At 33.5% G+C, this 16,698-nt stretch overlaps 2 protein-coding genes and 1 pseudogene across 6 annotated transcripts; 2 read left to right on the top strand and 1 right to left on the bottom strand.

Annotated features, from left to right (window-relative positions):
* The first annotated feature begins 1,046 nt into the window (after positions 1-1,046).
* LOC133689479 (acetyl-CoA-benzylalcohol acetyltransferase-like) lies at positions 1,047-2,366 on the top strand. The gene has a single exon (XM_062109337.1). It carries the CDS (start codon positions 1,047-1,049, stop codon positions 2,364-2,366), a length of 1,320 nt encoding a protein of 439 aa, XP_061965321.1.
* A 1,980-nt stretch (positions 2,367-4,346) lies between these two features.
* On the bottom strand, positions 4,347-7,280 carry LOC133687801 (serine carboxypeptidase-like 45; annotated as a pseudogene).
* Positions 7,281-9,442: 2,162 nt separating this feature from the next.
* On the top strand, positions 9,443-11,311 carry LOC133688866 (mitotic-spindle organizing protein 1A-like). 5 transcript variants are annotated; one of them, XM_062108500.1, is made up of 3 exons: positions 9,443-9,761; positions 9,947-10,200; positions 11,030-11,311. In XM_062108500.1, exon 2 carries the CDS (start codon positions 9,984-9,986, stop codon positions 10,194-10,196), a length of 213 nt encoding a protein of 70 aa, XP_061964484.1. In that variant the 5' UTR covers positions 9,443-9,761; positions 9,947-9,983; the 3' UTR covers positions 10,197-10,200; positions 11,030-11,311. The 5 variants fall into 5 exon arrangements, with proteins under 5 accessions (XP_061964484.1, XP_061964483.1, XP_061964482.1 ...); XM_062108499.1 differs by having other exon boundaries at positions 9,447-9,761; positions 9,961-10,200; positions 10,966-11,311; XM_062108498.1 differs by having other exon boundaries at positions 9,447-9,761; positions 9,961-10,200; positions 11,012-11,311.
* The last annotated feature ends 5,387 nt before the right edge of the window (positions 11,312-16,698 follow it).

A 16,698-nucleotide genomic window follows, 5' to 3' on the forward strand; every position in this document is an offset into this window, starting at 1 on the left:
ACTTTAAAGACCAAAATAAATTGTTAAAAAATAAAAAGGATCATCCACAATAATTTGTGTGCATGAACCATTCTGACATCTACAGTGAATATCCCACACTTAAGACAGCAGTCATGGATAGCCACGGAGGGAATACATATGGTTAGCTACAATAGTAGTAAGAAAACCTAACATGTTAAGAGATAATTAAGAATGCCATAATGTTCTCTGATCTTTTATAGACTCTTATGACTATAACATAAAAATAGACTTTTATGAGCCTTAAAAATATCTTTTATACCGATCAAATGTTCTAGTTAGTCCTGTACATGTAAGAATTGCAATAGTTAAATGGTGGTGCTAAATGGTGGTGGGTCGGCCATGGACCTCAACTATGTAATGATTTGCAATTGCACGTAAGTTTAGACAAAATTTATGAGGCTAGGATTTGTGTTTTCCTAATGGTTTTGCCTTGGTCCATTCCTTTCTCTTCATGTTTGGCCCAATAATAATCCAGATTCGAGCCTGGTAGGATTACAAGGGTGACAAAGTTCTCTCTACCAAGTATTTAACATGGCTGCATTTCTAATACTCGAACCGAGAATCTTGGTTAAGTTAGAACAGTCCAGCTACGTGTTCTGTGGTTATGATTACCGATTGCTTATACAAGCTTCCTGGATATATTAATTCTTGAAGTTACTTGGATTAAACATCATGTTACATTCATTTATTGAAATTCAATTTAATTCTTGTAATTTTAACTGCACAGCCTCAAGCATTAATTTTGGATTAACTTAAATGAATTAACTCCACTTCATTAATACTTGATTTTAATATTAAAACGTACCATCAAATGCTCTTAATTTGTTTAGTTTTGTAAGACTATATCCATGTCAATAACACAAATTTAGAAGAAGCTAGTAATGAGCCTATATATATATGCAAAGGATATACATTCCCAATTGGATTATGCAAAGGATATCTCAAGCATTCCTCTTAAATTGATTATATATATTTTCCCAGATTTTTGAATTCTAGTAAAATCATACACAAATTCAATTCTGAACATGAAGGTTCAAATCTTATCTAGAAAGTTGATAGCTCCATCATCTCCAACTCCACCCAACCTTAAGAACTTGAAGATTTCATGTTTTGACCAGCTTGCTCCTCCCACGTACGTGCCCTGCGTTTTCTTCTACCCAGCCAATGGTGAAGACCATGGTGGAAACAATGTCGAGCGGAGTAAGAAAATCGAAAAATCACTAGCTGAAACCTTAGCCCTCTTTTACCCACTAGGGGGGAGATACATCGAAGAAAATTTGTCAATTGGGTGTAGTGATGAGGGAGCAGAATATTTGGAAGCTCGAGTTAGTGGTTCCCTATCTCAACTTCTCGAAAGAGAAGAGTTTAAGACTGAAATGTGGTCGCGTTTGGTGCCACGAGTACTCCAACCAGAAAACAGCCCTCTTGTAACCATTCAAATCAATATGTTTGAATGTGGAGGACTAGCTATTGGTACATGTGTGGCACACAGGATAGCTGATGCATACACGGTAGGTACCTTCATCAACACTTGGGCCACTGCTTGCCGAATTGGGATCGAAAAGGTACATTGTCGTCCGAGCTTCCCTTTCGGTTCTCTTTTTCCACCGAAGAACATACCCGCTATCACTTCGGTGGACGATCTGATAAGTGTTAGAGCTGTTAAAAAGGTTGTCAGGAAATCTTTCGTGTTTAAGGGTGAAACTATATCAAGATTGAAAGAAATTGCTACGGCTTTAGATTCAAACCAGCTGCTGAAATACCAACCGACCCGAGTGGAGGTTGTGACAGGACTTATATGGATGGTTCTCATAAGGGTAGCTCGAGCTATCCACGGCCACCTGAGGCCTTCTGTCTTTGGACTTACTGTTAACATGCGAGGGAAGACAACTTTAACTATGCCCGAGTATGCTTGTGGAAACTTCATAAACTTGGTGATTGCGCAATTTGTGCCAGATGATGAGAGCAAGATTGAGCTTCATGACTGTGTGAATCGGGTGCACGATGCGATAAGAAGCGCTGTAGAGGATTGTGCGAAAGCTTCAAGCGGGGATGAGTTATTTTCTCTCATGATCAAGAAGATGAGGGAGGGGGATGAAGCATGGAGAAAAAGCGAGATAGATGTCTATATAGTAAACTCTTGGTGTCGATTGCCATGGTATGAAACAGATTTTGGATGGGGAAAGCCCTCTTGGGTGCATGGCGTGGATGCCGCTACAAGTCCTGGTACTGTTACGCTCATGGACACTGAAGATGGTGGTGGAATTGAAGCATTTTTAGGTTTGGATGAGAGTAGCACACTTCTTTTTCAGCAAAATCTGGACGTTGCATTAACTGGCAACTAGCTAGGAATTAGTTAATTTGAAGATGACAACCAGGTTCAAGTATCAAAATGGCTTTAGACTTCTAGTTGTCAGAGCAGATCATTAATTTCCATTTTCATCGATTTAGTTTTTGTAATATCATCAATGGTGCTACAAATTCTACACCAAGAATAAAATAAAAAAGAGAGATTCAATTTTGATATGTAAGAATTTTCCTCAAGTATATAAAGACTAAAGAGGCATTGTGGAATCCCTCCAATTGCGTAGGCATTCGAATTATATTATTTGGAAAGAAATAAGCATTGTTGATCGAGCATGAACACATAAATGCATTTCACTTCTACCAAAAGATATCCATGTTTCAATTTGAATTCATTAGATTGTTAAAGTGTTGATATCATGTGAAATAATTATATCAAATTAAAAAATATGTACTTAATAATGTGGTATATAATGCTTTTTAATTAAAAATATATTAAAATAATATTATTGTCAGATTTTTTAATTATATTTTTTACAACAGTTAAAATCAAGTACTTAAAAAATTATTTTTTTAATATTTTTTTAAATAAAAAATACTTTAAAAAACGAGATTAACTACATTATTAAATAAAACTTTAACTATTATGTGAGATGTAAATATGTGATTTATATTATTATATTAAAACAAAAAACATCAAAAGTAAGTAGTGGCACTCCATTAATATGATTTGAGAATATGTATGGAAGCATACTGATAATATTAGAATTCAGATTTCAATATTGTGGGACACGGTGACCTGTCGATTTAGATTATAGTTAGATAGCTGGAAGTCACTCACTTTGACCAGCAGACAGAAATCTTATGCTACTTGTTTCTTCTGAATTACTCAGAGTTTTCTGCCTTCATGAGCCTTAAGGTATCTGCACAGATCTCTCCAGTGATGTAGAAATCTCTAGCCTTGTATTCAGGGAATTTGGCGAGCCATTTCTGCAGTAATATGAAATTGTCTTGTGCTATATTGATGCTTATACCTCATGCTTATCGCATAAAGATTTTTATGGCATCAATTTAATCTGAATTAAGTGTATATTTATAGCAATTTGTGTGCAAAGATTGATTGATTTTGTCACCAGATAGTCTTTAACTTTCACTTACAAGAGGTTTGCTGCTGCAATTAAAAGATAAATTTTGTTTTATTGAAAACTCTGACAGAATAGTTATACACTAGTGACAATATCCTTGTATTTTTTGCAATTAAACTATCAAGCCTTCCATTTTTCCCAAGAATACAAGCATATAGAGGAAAGCAATCTGAAAAATATCCATCCAAGAAAAAAAAAAATAAGGCAATCCCTTTCAATGACAAGCAGACCATTTTCTGCAGCTCTGTGCAGAAGCTCAAATTTTTGCATTTTAAATACAAGATTTCTTCATTTATTTTCTACCCAACAAAAGAATTGACTTGTATTCTAATATCTAGATAAACTTTATCCAGTCCAATCTATATATACGTTTTCAGCAGTTTTCCATAACACTGTTGTTCTGCAATACAAACAATCATTGAGGACATTGAAGGCTCAGCTGTTAGCTGATAATATGAAACTTGGACCTCAGAAGATGATAATGTAGTTTTCATGATCTGAGACACTTTCTCCCAAGAGCACATTTAACTTGGACCTGCAATTGCTATGTTTAGCCTGTGGTTTCACAAGCAGATATTTGTCTGTGCATGCACAATTTTCTTCTCTTCATAGCTGCTCATTCAATTCTTTCTTTATGTTCAATGACAAAATTTTGGGTACGGTTTCCACTCCCAGTTCAAACCTTCAAGTGAAAGATTGCAAAAGAAAATGTCAAGAGGGACACTTCAAGCTTCGACAACTTTCCAAATTGGATTCTCAACAAATCTCTTTATTGGTTACCCTTTAGATTATCCTCCAATGTGATCTTGTTTTTCCTCATAGAATAACAAGGAAATCAAGCACTTGAATTATCAGAACAAAGATAGAAAACTTAAGTTGCTTAAAGGGTCAATATCATTGCATATATAGGCATTCAAATTCCTTTTCCTACCAAAGACACTGACAGTTGCATTGCTGATCAAGCATATAAACACATATATAAAAGTAAATCAGTTCTATAAAAAAAAATTATCAACATTTTAATTAGGCAATGCCTCTGGAAGGGGTTTTCCGGACAGAAATGCTGAAAATAAGGCCAAGGATCTCTTGGGAGATGTCAATGGTGCTAAATGTCCAGCTCCTCTGATGGTTGCAAATGTTAGGATATCGCCATAAACTTGTGTCCATCCACCAACCTGGGAAGAAAAATTGAACCAATTTGAACAGAAATGAAGGCCAAGCTCAATTGTTGATGAAATGTACTGCAGTTACAACAGGTTACAACAACAAGTAGCCTAACCTGCTTATCCTCAAACCAAGGTCTATAAGGCACAGTTGCATTCAATCCCAGCTCTTTCGCCAAACCATCAACCAAAATTCTGCTCCCTATAAATGGGATAACTGAATCTTGATCTCCACTGTAGAGGTCATTTCAACTTATGTTATGAATAGTAGTAGCATTTGCTAATTGTAAATAACAGATAAAACCTGCTTGTGTTACCTGTAGACTAGGACCCGAATGCCTGAACTGACCAGTGAGCCCACAATATTGATTGTAGGTATCTCGAAGTTTCGCCTATCAGAATTCACCACACTACAAAGAAAAGAAAATGACATAACCTGTTGAAACGCCCTATTTTCATTTCAAAACAGGGGAAAAAAAAGTAAGATGGCACCTGCAAGATCAAGAAAGCTATCTGCTTTAAAGCAGAAAGGATTATTACCTGCTGCAACCTGTCCATCTGGTGACTCCTACAAGCTGAGCATGAAGAGCTTCTTGCACATCTTTCCTGTTCAAATATTGGGATGATTTTTCTTGCACACAAACATCTATGTTCTCAGCATCTTTCTGCATACACAGAGAACAAAAATAACCCACCGGCAATGTTAAAACCAAAGGTTTAACAGCTTGCACATAGGGTCACACACAGAGAGCTTACAGTCTGATCGAGTGCCGCTTGTACTGATTGAGTGGATCATGAAACTTGAAACTTTGGTCTAAAGGGGTAACTGGGAACATCCAACTGTGATTCACCAGATGATATGCAAATATCGCCAATGACGTTGTAATCATCAAATGAGTTAGGAAATTCTATTGAAAGTCTCTTATTCACAACCACACAAGCAGCGAACCTAGAGCCTGTTATGCTCTCTCTCCATAGCTGTGAACTGTTACAAACTGAATTCATGAGTTCATAAGTAGCATCTGATATCAACCCATGAGCCCAATAGTAATCGCCCTCAGAGTTAAAATCCGTATTGAACTCCAATAAAGCATTTCCTACCTGAAACATATCAAAAGTGAAATATTAGCACTCCATGAAATATGATTTAAGAAAACGGATGGAAGAAAACTGATAATATCAGAATTCTGTGTTCTATTCTGTACTCACAGCTATGCCCTTCAGATTGAATTTGAGTCCTGACTGAGCAATTAGGTGTGCTAGTTGAGGGACATAGTGGCCTGTCATTGTAGGATTACATTTAGAGAACTTGAAGATCACTCACTCACTTTGACCAACAGACACAAATTTATAGTTGTTTCTTCCAAAACAAATTGAAGCTTTCCACCTTCACAGAAATAAGGTACCTGCATAGCTCTCTCCAGTAATATAGAAATCTCTATCCTTGAATTCAGGGAATTTGACAAACCATAGCTGCAGGAATATGTAACTATCTTGTGCTGAAGATAAGAAAGCCTTAATATTTTAAGTGTCAAAATAAAATTTCCATATACTACTTATGCACATAACTACAAAAAGATCCAGAAAGAATAACAGTTATGCTGATAAATTGATAGAAATCAACTTGTGGATTTTATCAGAATAAGCACAAGCCCTGTGGCCTGGTTGTATTAGGTGTGCTTTATCAAAAGACTAGGTAAGATGCTAAAGTATTTAAGCAATCAAGTAGTTAGAATAATCTTTTTTTACCTGTGATAGTGTCATTCACCAGGTCATAGAAAGATTGATTGGCGGAATAAGAGAAACCAACCCCTGCTGGTGATTCCAGGTACAGCATGTTTGCTTCTGCAGCACAAAAGAAAGGCAAGGTTTAGCAACTCTTTGCAGGGACATAATTAGTAGAGAACTATGCATTCCACCAGGGGTTAGGTCTTTCGCAGTCAACAGAACTTCTTGTGAAAGTTTTTCTTAGGAAACCATTCCAGGTAAGTTAGGAATGCATAGTCTTGAATTTGTTCAATGCTTAGTGGTTCCCATGCAAATGATAAATCAGATTTTGAGGCACCTTTATTCCAACTATAATCATTTCTGACCAGAAGCCCTCCACCACGGGGTCTGAAGGGGCCATTTTCAGAGAAAGCTCCTATTCCAAAAGAAGAACAGCCAGGCCCTACAAAAGGAACAGAAGAGCACAACAGAATTTAAACCATACAACAAAACTTAAAATCTCCTGAATCATCCTGCTATAGTGAGTCGGTGACAATGAAATCTGAAGTACCCCCATTTAGCCAGAGAACAAGAGGCTTTGATGCTGGGTCTGATTCTGCTTCAACAAAGTAATAGAAAAGTGTTCTGTCTTGGTTTTCGTCAACGGTTACATATCCTGAATATTGCTGGAAACTGACTGGTGGTTGCCCTGGCAGACTCAGGATTTTATCATCTACAGAGGAGGAGTCTACAGCTATGCTTATCTGCATGAAAGTTGTACATATTACTACCATAATTATCCATGCCTGAGCCCCCATGTTGTTGACGGAGAAAGATAGAGTGTTCTGTCTCTGTTTTATTTTCGGATTCCGAAGATGAGCCGGCCAATCCTAACATCTTTATCTGAGGTTGGGTCCCCCTGCGTCGACCGGCTACAAGACTCCAAATTGTTCCTCAATTGTGTGTGTTTTATAAAGCAGATTGCAGTTAAGACAGCTTTTACAACTTCACTTCAACTTCTAGCATGGTAATAATCCAAAAAATGTCAAAAAAATATTTTCAAGGAAAACGTCACACCATGTAAAATATACGATAGTGACAATCAAAACATTACAAGAAGTAACAGCCAGGTCAATTAACTTATGTTTTCATAAGTTTGTCCAGAGACACAATGCCTTCCTCGGAAATACCTCCCAACACTTCGTTTAGTTGTTCACATGTAGCTTAAGCTTGTTTCACTAAAGTTATCATTGGTTTTAGCAGACTATACTAGCAAAGCTTCCAGGGTTGGTGGCTTCTCTATCGTCAAATACAGCAAAATTTCCATGCTGGGCTCTGCTAAAATGCTCAATGCAGAAGTCCCATTTTTTAGAAATAGCTCCACCGATTTGTCACAGGACTGTATTACTACCATAATTATCCATGATTGAGCCCCCATGTTTTTGACACAGAGAAGGATTCAAATTATGCCTAAATCGTGTGATTTATACAGCAGTTTGCGACTTCACTTCTACTTCTAGCATGGCAATCATTGAAACATAGTCAAAACAACACTCTGTCAAATATATGACAATCAAAACATTACAAGAAATAACAGCCAGGTGATTTAACCAGTTCTTTTCATAACTTGCACAAAGACAGAAAGCCTCCCAAATCTGTCACATGTCACCAGTAAATGGTTGATATTTGTTGGAGATAGATACTTCAGGAATCAGGACAAATTGGATTTTTCTGACAGATAAGATCCTTTATGGTCTTGCTTGCCTAACCCAAAAAGTATATTGGGCAAATCCCAATAAAGATTGCTGGGCCCCGTTAATATTAGCCAAAGCATAATATTCTGAAGTAAATTAATCATGACTCTAAACCAATGACCCTGCCACATCAATAGTAGGTAACTAGGTATCTCTTACATAGTGTCCAATTCTATGAAATAGTATAATACATGATCAAAAATAATTTTATCACCAATAAAATCATTAAAATTCACAGATGAACATGAATTTGATTCATTGCACAAACAGTTAAACAGTTCGATCCATATGAATTATTATAACAATTAAACTGTCCTCTCTTCTAAAGTAGAGGTTATAAGTTCAGAAAACATTGGAAGAAAAAAAAACCAACACCAATTGGGAACTCCATACAAAAACTTCTTGCAAAAAAGAGAAATTATAACTACCAATCATAGGAAGACAAAAATATAACTTCTTGCAACCTTTACTCCAACTATAAATATTCCTAACCTTAATCCTTCTAGGGTCACTTGGAGCCTATTTATTTTTATATTTTAAAAATGTTTTTGAAAAAAATTAAATTTTTTTTATTTTTTATTTCAAATTATTTTTTTATGTTTTTAAATTATTTTAATGTACTGATATCAAAAATAATTTTTTAAAAATAAAAAAAATATTATTTTATATATTTTAAAAAAAAATACTTTAAAAACAACCGTTATTATATTTTCAAATACTCTCCATTTCCTCGTGCACATGGCATGACCACTTACAATTATCAATGAAGACAATTATTGAGCAATTGGTTTTTTTTTTTTTGGTGAAGATTGATGGACATATATCAAGCTTCTCTTTTCCTTCTTTTGTGAGATTCATGAACATGTCAAGAAATTTGTGAATTTGAAAAGGAAAAATATTAAGTAATATCAATATATCCCTATCTCATTTTATATAGAAAGTGGAATGCATGATGATAATTATTAGCCATTTCATTTTTATTTAGAGTTATGTAATAAATTTAGTATATAATAATCAAGGAAAAAAATAGGTAGACTTAGTTTTCCATAGGGTAGGTAAATAAACATAAAGATAAAAACAAAAATTAAAAAAAAAACAAATCATATAGAATGCATGTATCATAGGTCTTCAACATAATATTTATGATGCTCATGGAGTAAAAAATATATTATATTAGTTATTATTCAAATCTACCTTAAAAAAAAATATAAACACAAAAAAAAATATAAAATTTTTTACTCGTAAAAAATAATAAAATTATCTAAACCTAGAATTTCTCTCTCTCTCTCTCTCTTTTTATGTCATCTATAAATAATTGACTATCCGAGCACCAAACAATTTCTTCTAATTTCTCCTGGTAATCATAGGAGAGAAAAAAATGATATCTCCTGAGGCCCAAGAACTTGGGAGGAAATGAGTGTCAATAAAGTCTACTGGGCTATTTTAAATCTCTGAGTGGTTTCGTGGGCTGCACCTAAAAACTCTCTCACACACACCTAGGAAAATTTTACCTTTTTCTTTTTGGACAAATTACAAATTTTCGCTCTACTCGCATTTGATTCTCTTTCAAATTCGTTACAAGATCGAACCCATTTGACTGAAAACGGAAAAGGGTGTTCTTAAATTGAAGCAAACGAGAGAATTATCCTCAAAGACTTGACTTTCAGGTACTTATCTTCATTTATTTTGTAAAAGTTTTAATCTTTTTTCACAGTTTAGGAAGTTTGGGACTTTTGTTAGAGTATTTTGCGGGATATGTAGTTTATAAATTATGGGTTTTAAATTTTATTGATTTATTTTGATTGAAATACTGAATTTTGGACAAAATGCTTGCTGAGATCACAAAGAGAAGTTTTCCCTTTTCAGATATTGTGAAATTTGTTACTGTTATGGATCCAGAGGCTGCAAAGACTGCAAGAGAATCTTTGGATTTGACATTTCATATGTCAAACCTTCTCAATACAGGACTTGATCGACACACCCTTTCGGTGCTTATTGCTCTTTGTGATTTGGGTTTGAACCCTGAAGCACTGGCTGCTGTTGTGAAAGAACTCCGAAGTGAACGTGTTTCATCCTCTAGTGCTCCAATACCGAAACCATAATTAGGTAACAAATTTCTAAATGATTTTGGTAGAATGTAATATGAGTTGATCATTTGCTTGTTTGTTGCGTTATTTTTATTGCTTTGTTTTACCGAATCTATTCTCGATTTATTGAAATTCAAGATGCAGCTAGCCACACGTGTTTTTGCCTTCTCTTGCTTGATGAAATGTAGAAACTAGGATCCATTTATAGAGGAGTGCTGAGATCTGTCACAAACACAATTATGTGTGAGCTGTGAAAGATGATACTTGTTGTCTAAGCATTCGCTGTGCTGTAGTGATTTTTTCCTCTTAGAGCCTTTGATCAAGTTTAAGTAGTTGTTTGAGTTGTTTTGGTTATTTCACTCATATACTCCTGTTAGCAAGAGCAAATTCTTTTGTTGTTCTGCTGCCAACTGCTGGCTGATTTGTCCCTGCTAAACACCTCCACATTTTGTTCCAGCAGAACTGTTGCGTGCAATCTGGCTTTCTATTCTTCTACCATAATTGGTGATAGAGGGCAGGGGTCATACTTGTCAGCTTATTTAAAGAAACCTGCTGTTTTGATCAAGCCCATTTAGTGTTCTAGCTCTTGTTTGTTGCAGCTTCTTCAATTTCAAATACATTTTGGAAAATATTTTTGTAGTTACATATGTTTGTCTGTTGTCTGCACTGCTGTTCTTTTTCTTGTGCTTGCAAGGCTTTGTAAACATCATTCAGAGTTCCTTGGTTAACATTGCACATTGCAATATATACATCTTTACCGTTTTCTCTCCTTTTATGCTATGAGGCTCGTGCATCTCCATGCCACTTAAAATGTGTTGACTGAACTCCAGTATGGCTTTACCCAGCAGGACCTTTGGGTTGCAGAAATTCAAGTTTTCCTCTGAAGCAAAGTTGCAGCTCTCTCTCGGAACAAGAACAGATCAAAGGCAGCAGATATTGAAGGTGCAGAAGTGTGGTTGTTGATAGTTTACCTTCTTGTTGGAAGTTTTAGTTTTTCTTCCCCACTGTTTCAGAAGCCTTTCTAGGGCAGTGCTTATGATGTTTCTCTCCAGTAGATTTATAACACTTGCTGTGTATGGAGCTCCTACCATTCCTTTATGTATGGATTGCATAACCTTTATGTGCTGAAATTTGTGTGCCAGCATGCAAGTAAACCTTGTCGACAAATTTGAACATAGATGCAAGGAGATGTAACAAATTTAAACATAAATACAGTTCCTTCATGCAGTCATGCCATAATGAAGCTCCACTTTACCGATGCCATAACAAAGTTGAAAATTTGATGGAAGTAAATGTTGACCGTTGGTAATTGATGGAAGTAAACCCATCGAGGGCATTCAATGTTTCAAAAACATTATCATATGAGAAGGAACCGTTGCAAATACTGTGAAATATCGTTGCAAAACAGATATTGAAATGTCCAGGCGAACACAGAATATCCAGAAGAAACGTGCTGCGTTTCAATCACGTAATCTTCCTTCATCTAAAACATTATTTCGACTATTTCGACGCATAGCTACCACAATGCTGTAAACCAGATGCTCTTTCATTTCACCCGTACTCGTTGAATTTTCTTCAACGAGGGTCCCAATGGCGCCAGACACTGGCACCATGAGTGGCACGCACAGGAGAAGGCTCCACATTGTGACATGACTCACATCTCTTTCTTTCCTTTTATTTTATTATTAACAAGAATTAAGTGAGGAGGGGAAATCATTTTCCTCCCATCACATGTTACTGTACCTTGAGTCACTAAAATGCTTCTTTTCTTTTTATTTTTATATTTTAACATTGAATTTATTAAAAATTAAATTTGAATATTTATTTTGATTTTTTTATAAAGTTATCATGATCTTAAAAAAATATTCATACATCAATTTAATGTTTAATTTTATGATCATCTATTTTTTCTATCATATTATTAAATAAAAAATAATTTATCATATTATTATATAAAAAATAATTTAAAAAAATATAATTATTATGATTTGAGTTTCATGATTTATTTTGATTTTTTATGAAATCTTAAAAAAAGCATATGGCATTGGGTTGATACTTGGTTTTTTAACATCTATTTTTTAATTATATTATTAAATAAAAAATAACTATAGAAAAATATATAATTATTGAGAATTAAACTTCATAATTTATTTCTATTTATTTTTTATGAGGTTATCGTAGTCTTAGAAAAAAGTATCGGTATTGAGTTGATACTCGATTTTGCAAGTATCTATTTTTTATCATATAATTAAATAAAAAAATAAAAAAAAAATTATTAAACTCAATGAAGTTCAAAACTCAAGTCGCGGGTTTGACGTGTTAAACTAAGTTGACCCGAGTTGATCAAATATGTTATCGTCTCAATATTTTTTTAAGAAAAAATATATTTGAAGTCAAACTATGTTTTTACCATTCGTTTTTAGTTTTTTTAACTTGTCAAGTTAATTGTGTCATGTTGGTACAACTCCTATACAATTTAATTTGAAGCTTGAATTAGACAATAAACATAGTCAGGAGATTTTAGATTTGACCCATTAAGTTAAATTTAATAATATTATTAAATAATTTTACTAGTTTGAGCATTTTTTTATGTATAATTTTTTTTTGGTCTCAACAACACATCTTTCTAGGAATTAACTAGTTTGGTGTGATATGGAAAAGGTGTTTTTCTAATTAAAAATAAATCAAATTATGTATTTTGAATTCTTTTAAATGGTTTTAACTTCTTTTTTTGGTGGTTTTAGTGTTTTTATATTTTTAAATTTTAGATTCAAATTATTAAATCCGATCTAAAAATTAATCCAAGATAAGATTTGATCTAGGTTATAGATCATGCAGGTTAACTGATGCAACCATATTATTCAATAGTTTCACCCACATTTAACTAGTGTTTTGCCTATGTTTTATATATAAAATGCCTTGATATTCTTTGTTTTATGTTTTGAATGCACTTTTGGATGAAAGATGCAAAAAGGAGTAAATTGGAGATAATTGGCAGATTTGACCTTCAGTCGATGTTTTGTGCAGAGCGTGAGCTCTAGAGGTTGAAATGAAGTGATTCCAGTGGAATTAAAAAGGTAACATCCATACCTTTCTGGACATCTAAGGCAAGAAAATAAAATAAGGAAGAGCATGGAAATCGCAGCCTTCAAAGTCAAATCTCGCAATCTGCCAGTGTTGACCTTTGGCCATTCCAACTTGAATATCTGGAGCTACAGAAGTCCAATTGATGCAAACTCAATTTTGTTGGATTCATGACTCAAAGTTATATAAACGCTCAAAATTGCAGCCAAAAACGATGTCATATGAGGGAGATATGATTTTTCAAAGATGACATCTGAATTCTGCCAGCAAACAGGTTTCGTGAAGAAACGAGTCCAAATGACATTCCGAAGCATTTAAACCGATATCCAAGTTTTTATTTCAGCAATTTAGCTCCTCTAAATCAAAGCTTGAAGATTTCATGCAAGGCTATTTCTCCTTTTTAGGAAAATAGTTATTGAAGTACTTAAATGTAAACAGTCTACTTAATGGAGGACTATTTTGTAAAATAGAGACCTAGGGTTTCCTAGGATATAAAAAGAATGAGAGAAGAGAAGGGGAGCAGCCAGCCAAGGAGAGAAAAACGCCCCCTTCCTCTAAGAAACCCTAAATTATGCATTCTTTCTTTTTTTTGATTAGTTGTTCAACAAACATGCAAGGCTAAACACTTTTTCTTGGTTGCAAGGACACGGAAACCTTCGGATTTCAAGAACTGTGAGATTTATTTTACCTTTTCTTTTCAGTTTATATGATGAATATGTTTGTTCTCCTATGCTTATTTTTCCTATGATTGTTTATTTTAATTGCTAGAGCGGACTCTAAGTTATTATTGTAGACAATCTATTGTTAAGTTTGATATCAAAACCGGAGTTGTGGTATATGAACTTGTGAAGCAACTGAGTTTAATAATTGTGGCGGATCTACGTTATTAATCTTAGGGAGAACATTCAATCAAATCAAACATAGACTGCGGACAGTTATGTTTTCTTGATTAATCAACTTATCTAGTTCTTAAGGCTGCCATTGAATTAAATTACTAGTGCGGACACTGTGGTTGTTTGATGGTTAGGGCTAGTTATACGGCGGATCCGTTAACTAACCAATGTTAAGAAGAGATAAATATTCAGAATATAAATTGATGTTTCGTTTCCATGATCAGTTCTGATTTCTGTAGGTGGATGTGTGTTTGTGACCAAGGTTTGTTCTCTTGATAATTTTCTGATTTTATTAAATTTAGTTTGATAGTTTTCTGTTTTCTTTTGCTTTAGCCTAGATAACGTCCAACCCCCCCCCAAATTGCATATCATCTAGCATAAAAATCTGACTTGAATCTTCCTCGTGGGATCGACCCCTTGCTTGCTCTATACTATCTTGTGTGTTGTGTTTGAAGCTAGGGTAATTAATTTGTGCGACCGCGACATCGCAACATTAACTTATGTTAACTTAAATTAACCATATTTTTTAAATGTCAAAATAATATTGTTTGGAAAGAAATTAGAGGAAAAAAATCATTATTTTAATTGGATTTTTACTGAATTTCATAAAATCAACAGGTTAACCGGACCAATTACATCTTTTATTTCTTGTAAAACTCAACTTTGTCTGGGCTGTATTAATTCACAGGCGTGTCGGTTTCCTAACTATGCGCAAATCTTAACTATTGGACTATTTCTTTAAAGATATTTTAAAATTTCAATTCATTCATTTCAAAAACATATTGAAATAACACCACAAACACATTACAAAGACAACCTACTGGAATTGAGATGAATTATGTGCTAAAATGACAATTAAGCTCATGATTTTTTAATAATAATAAAATAAAAAATAAAAAACCTACCGCGTTATAGAATATAAAGAATTATCTGTCTCCTGATTTGTCCAGGTATTTCTTTTACACTATGAGCAGAAGTTCCTCATCAAATAGGAGAAGCTTTTAAAACGAGCACAGTAATGCTAAACGACAATGATGATTACTTGATTAGAAATATATTAAAAGAATATCTTTAATGTTAAATGGCAAGGAGAAGGTGAAAATAAAATATAAAATATAAAATATGTATATTGTTTTCTTAACTGTTATTATCTTTAATTATTTGGTATAGCTGTCATCTTTTGTTTCTTGTTTTTATTTTCTATTTTTAAAAAATTGTTTTCAAAATTTTCATTTATTATACTTGTAAGTTCTATCATTCTTATTTTATGTCTGGAGTTGTTAGTTTTTCTACCTTTATTCTTTATTTTTACTCAAAAAATTATTTTAAAAACGAAACACTGAAAACACCAATTACAGCCATAAACATAATTAAAAAATTACTCTCAAAATGATATACATTTCACAATTCATGTGTTTTCATTTCACTTTTTATTAAAGAAGATTTTAGTAGTATATCTTTATATATTTTTATCAATAAATATCGGATCTAAAAAAACATATGGGTATAAATTTTCTTGAATTCTCGGATGCGTTGAGTTGGCACATGCCAACACCAAACAAGTTCTAGTGGAGGCGCGTTGGGTCCAATGCTAACCAGACCAAGCTATGATTGGGTTTGACAGCATATCAAGCCTAGTCTCGAGTGGGTTTAGATCTATCATGGCTTGTTATTTCTTTTTCTTTTAGCTAGATAAAATGAGTGGAATACAGCTTATAATGCAACTTAAAATATCACAAAAATAAAGTTACATTCTAGCCATTTTTCTTCACAAATGACAAAACTCATATGTTATAAATACATTATAAGACCTTCAAAATAAAAGTTCACAATCTTCATTCTCTATTGCATATATATTTTCAGAGTATTTCTCTCTAAAATATTACTATATTTTCTCTATCTAAAAAATATACTTATTTAAGTATCGAAAAGTCCTCATTTTCATCAAAAAAGATATTTTGCAAGTACTAGTTACAAGCTACTCGGCCCTACCAAACATCAAATATAGGCTATCAATTACCTTAACCAAAGAGAATTAATGATATTGCGATAACCAATTGATTAACTGACTATCCAATTTGAGAATCTTGTTCCAAGGTTACTTGTATTTTTAGGACCTGATTAATTTTAATTATTGGAAAAATGAATATATATTCTCTTTTTTTAAAAAAAATAAACCTCTTTCTTGATCAGCTTAATCATTCAAAGATTAAAAAAAAAATTGCTCATCTCCTTTAAAAAAAGTTGACACGTTTGGTCCTTTCTCTCAAAAGATTTCTAGTTTAATCCTTAATAATAAAACTTATTCATGTTTTGCCTAAAAAAATATAGCTAGACATATTAAATATTATCAAAATCTAACATCTTCCCATATTGTGTTAGAGGCCAATATCCACTACTTATATCAAATTATCATATGTGATCTATGATCTTAATGGTAACAGAATCATTAAAAAAATAATTGAAAAGAATCTAAAATAATGTTCACCTCATCCACTAGTAACTTGTTGAATAATAATAAAAAATCTTAGAAATTGACT

This window comes from Populus nigra, chromosome 3 (genome assembly GCF_951802175.1).
Source record: "Populus nigra chromosome 3, ddPopNigr1.1, whole genome shotgun sequence".
In the NCBI taxonomy this organism is placed as follows: domain Eukaryota; kingdom Viridiplantae; phylum Streptophyta; class Magnoliopsida; order Malpighiales; family Salicaceae; genus Populus; species Populus nigra.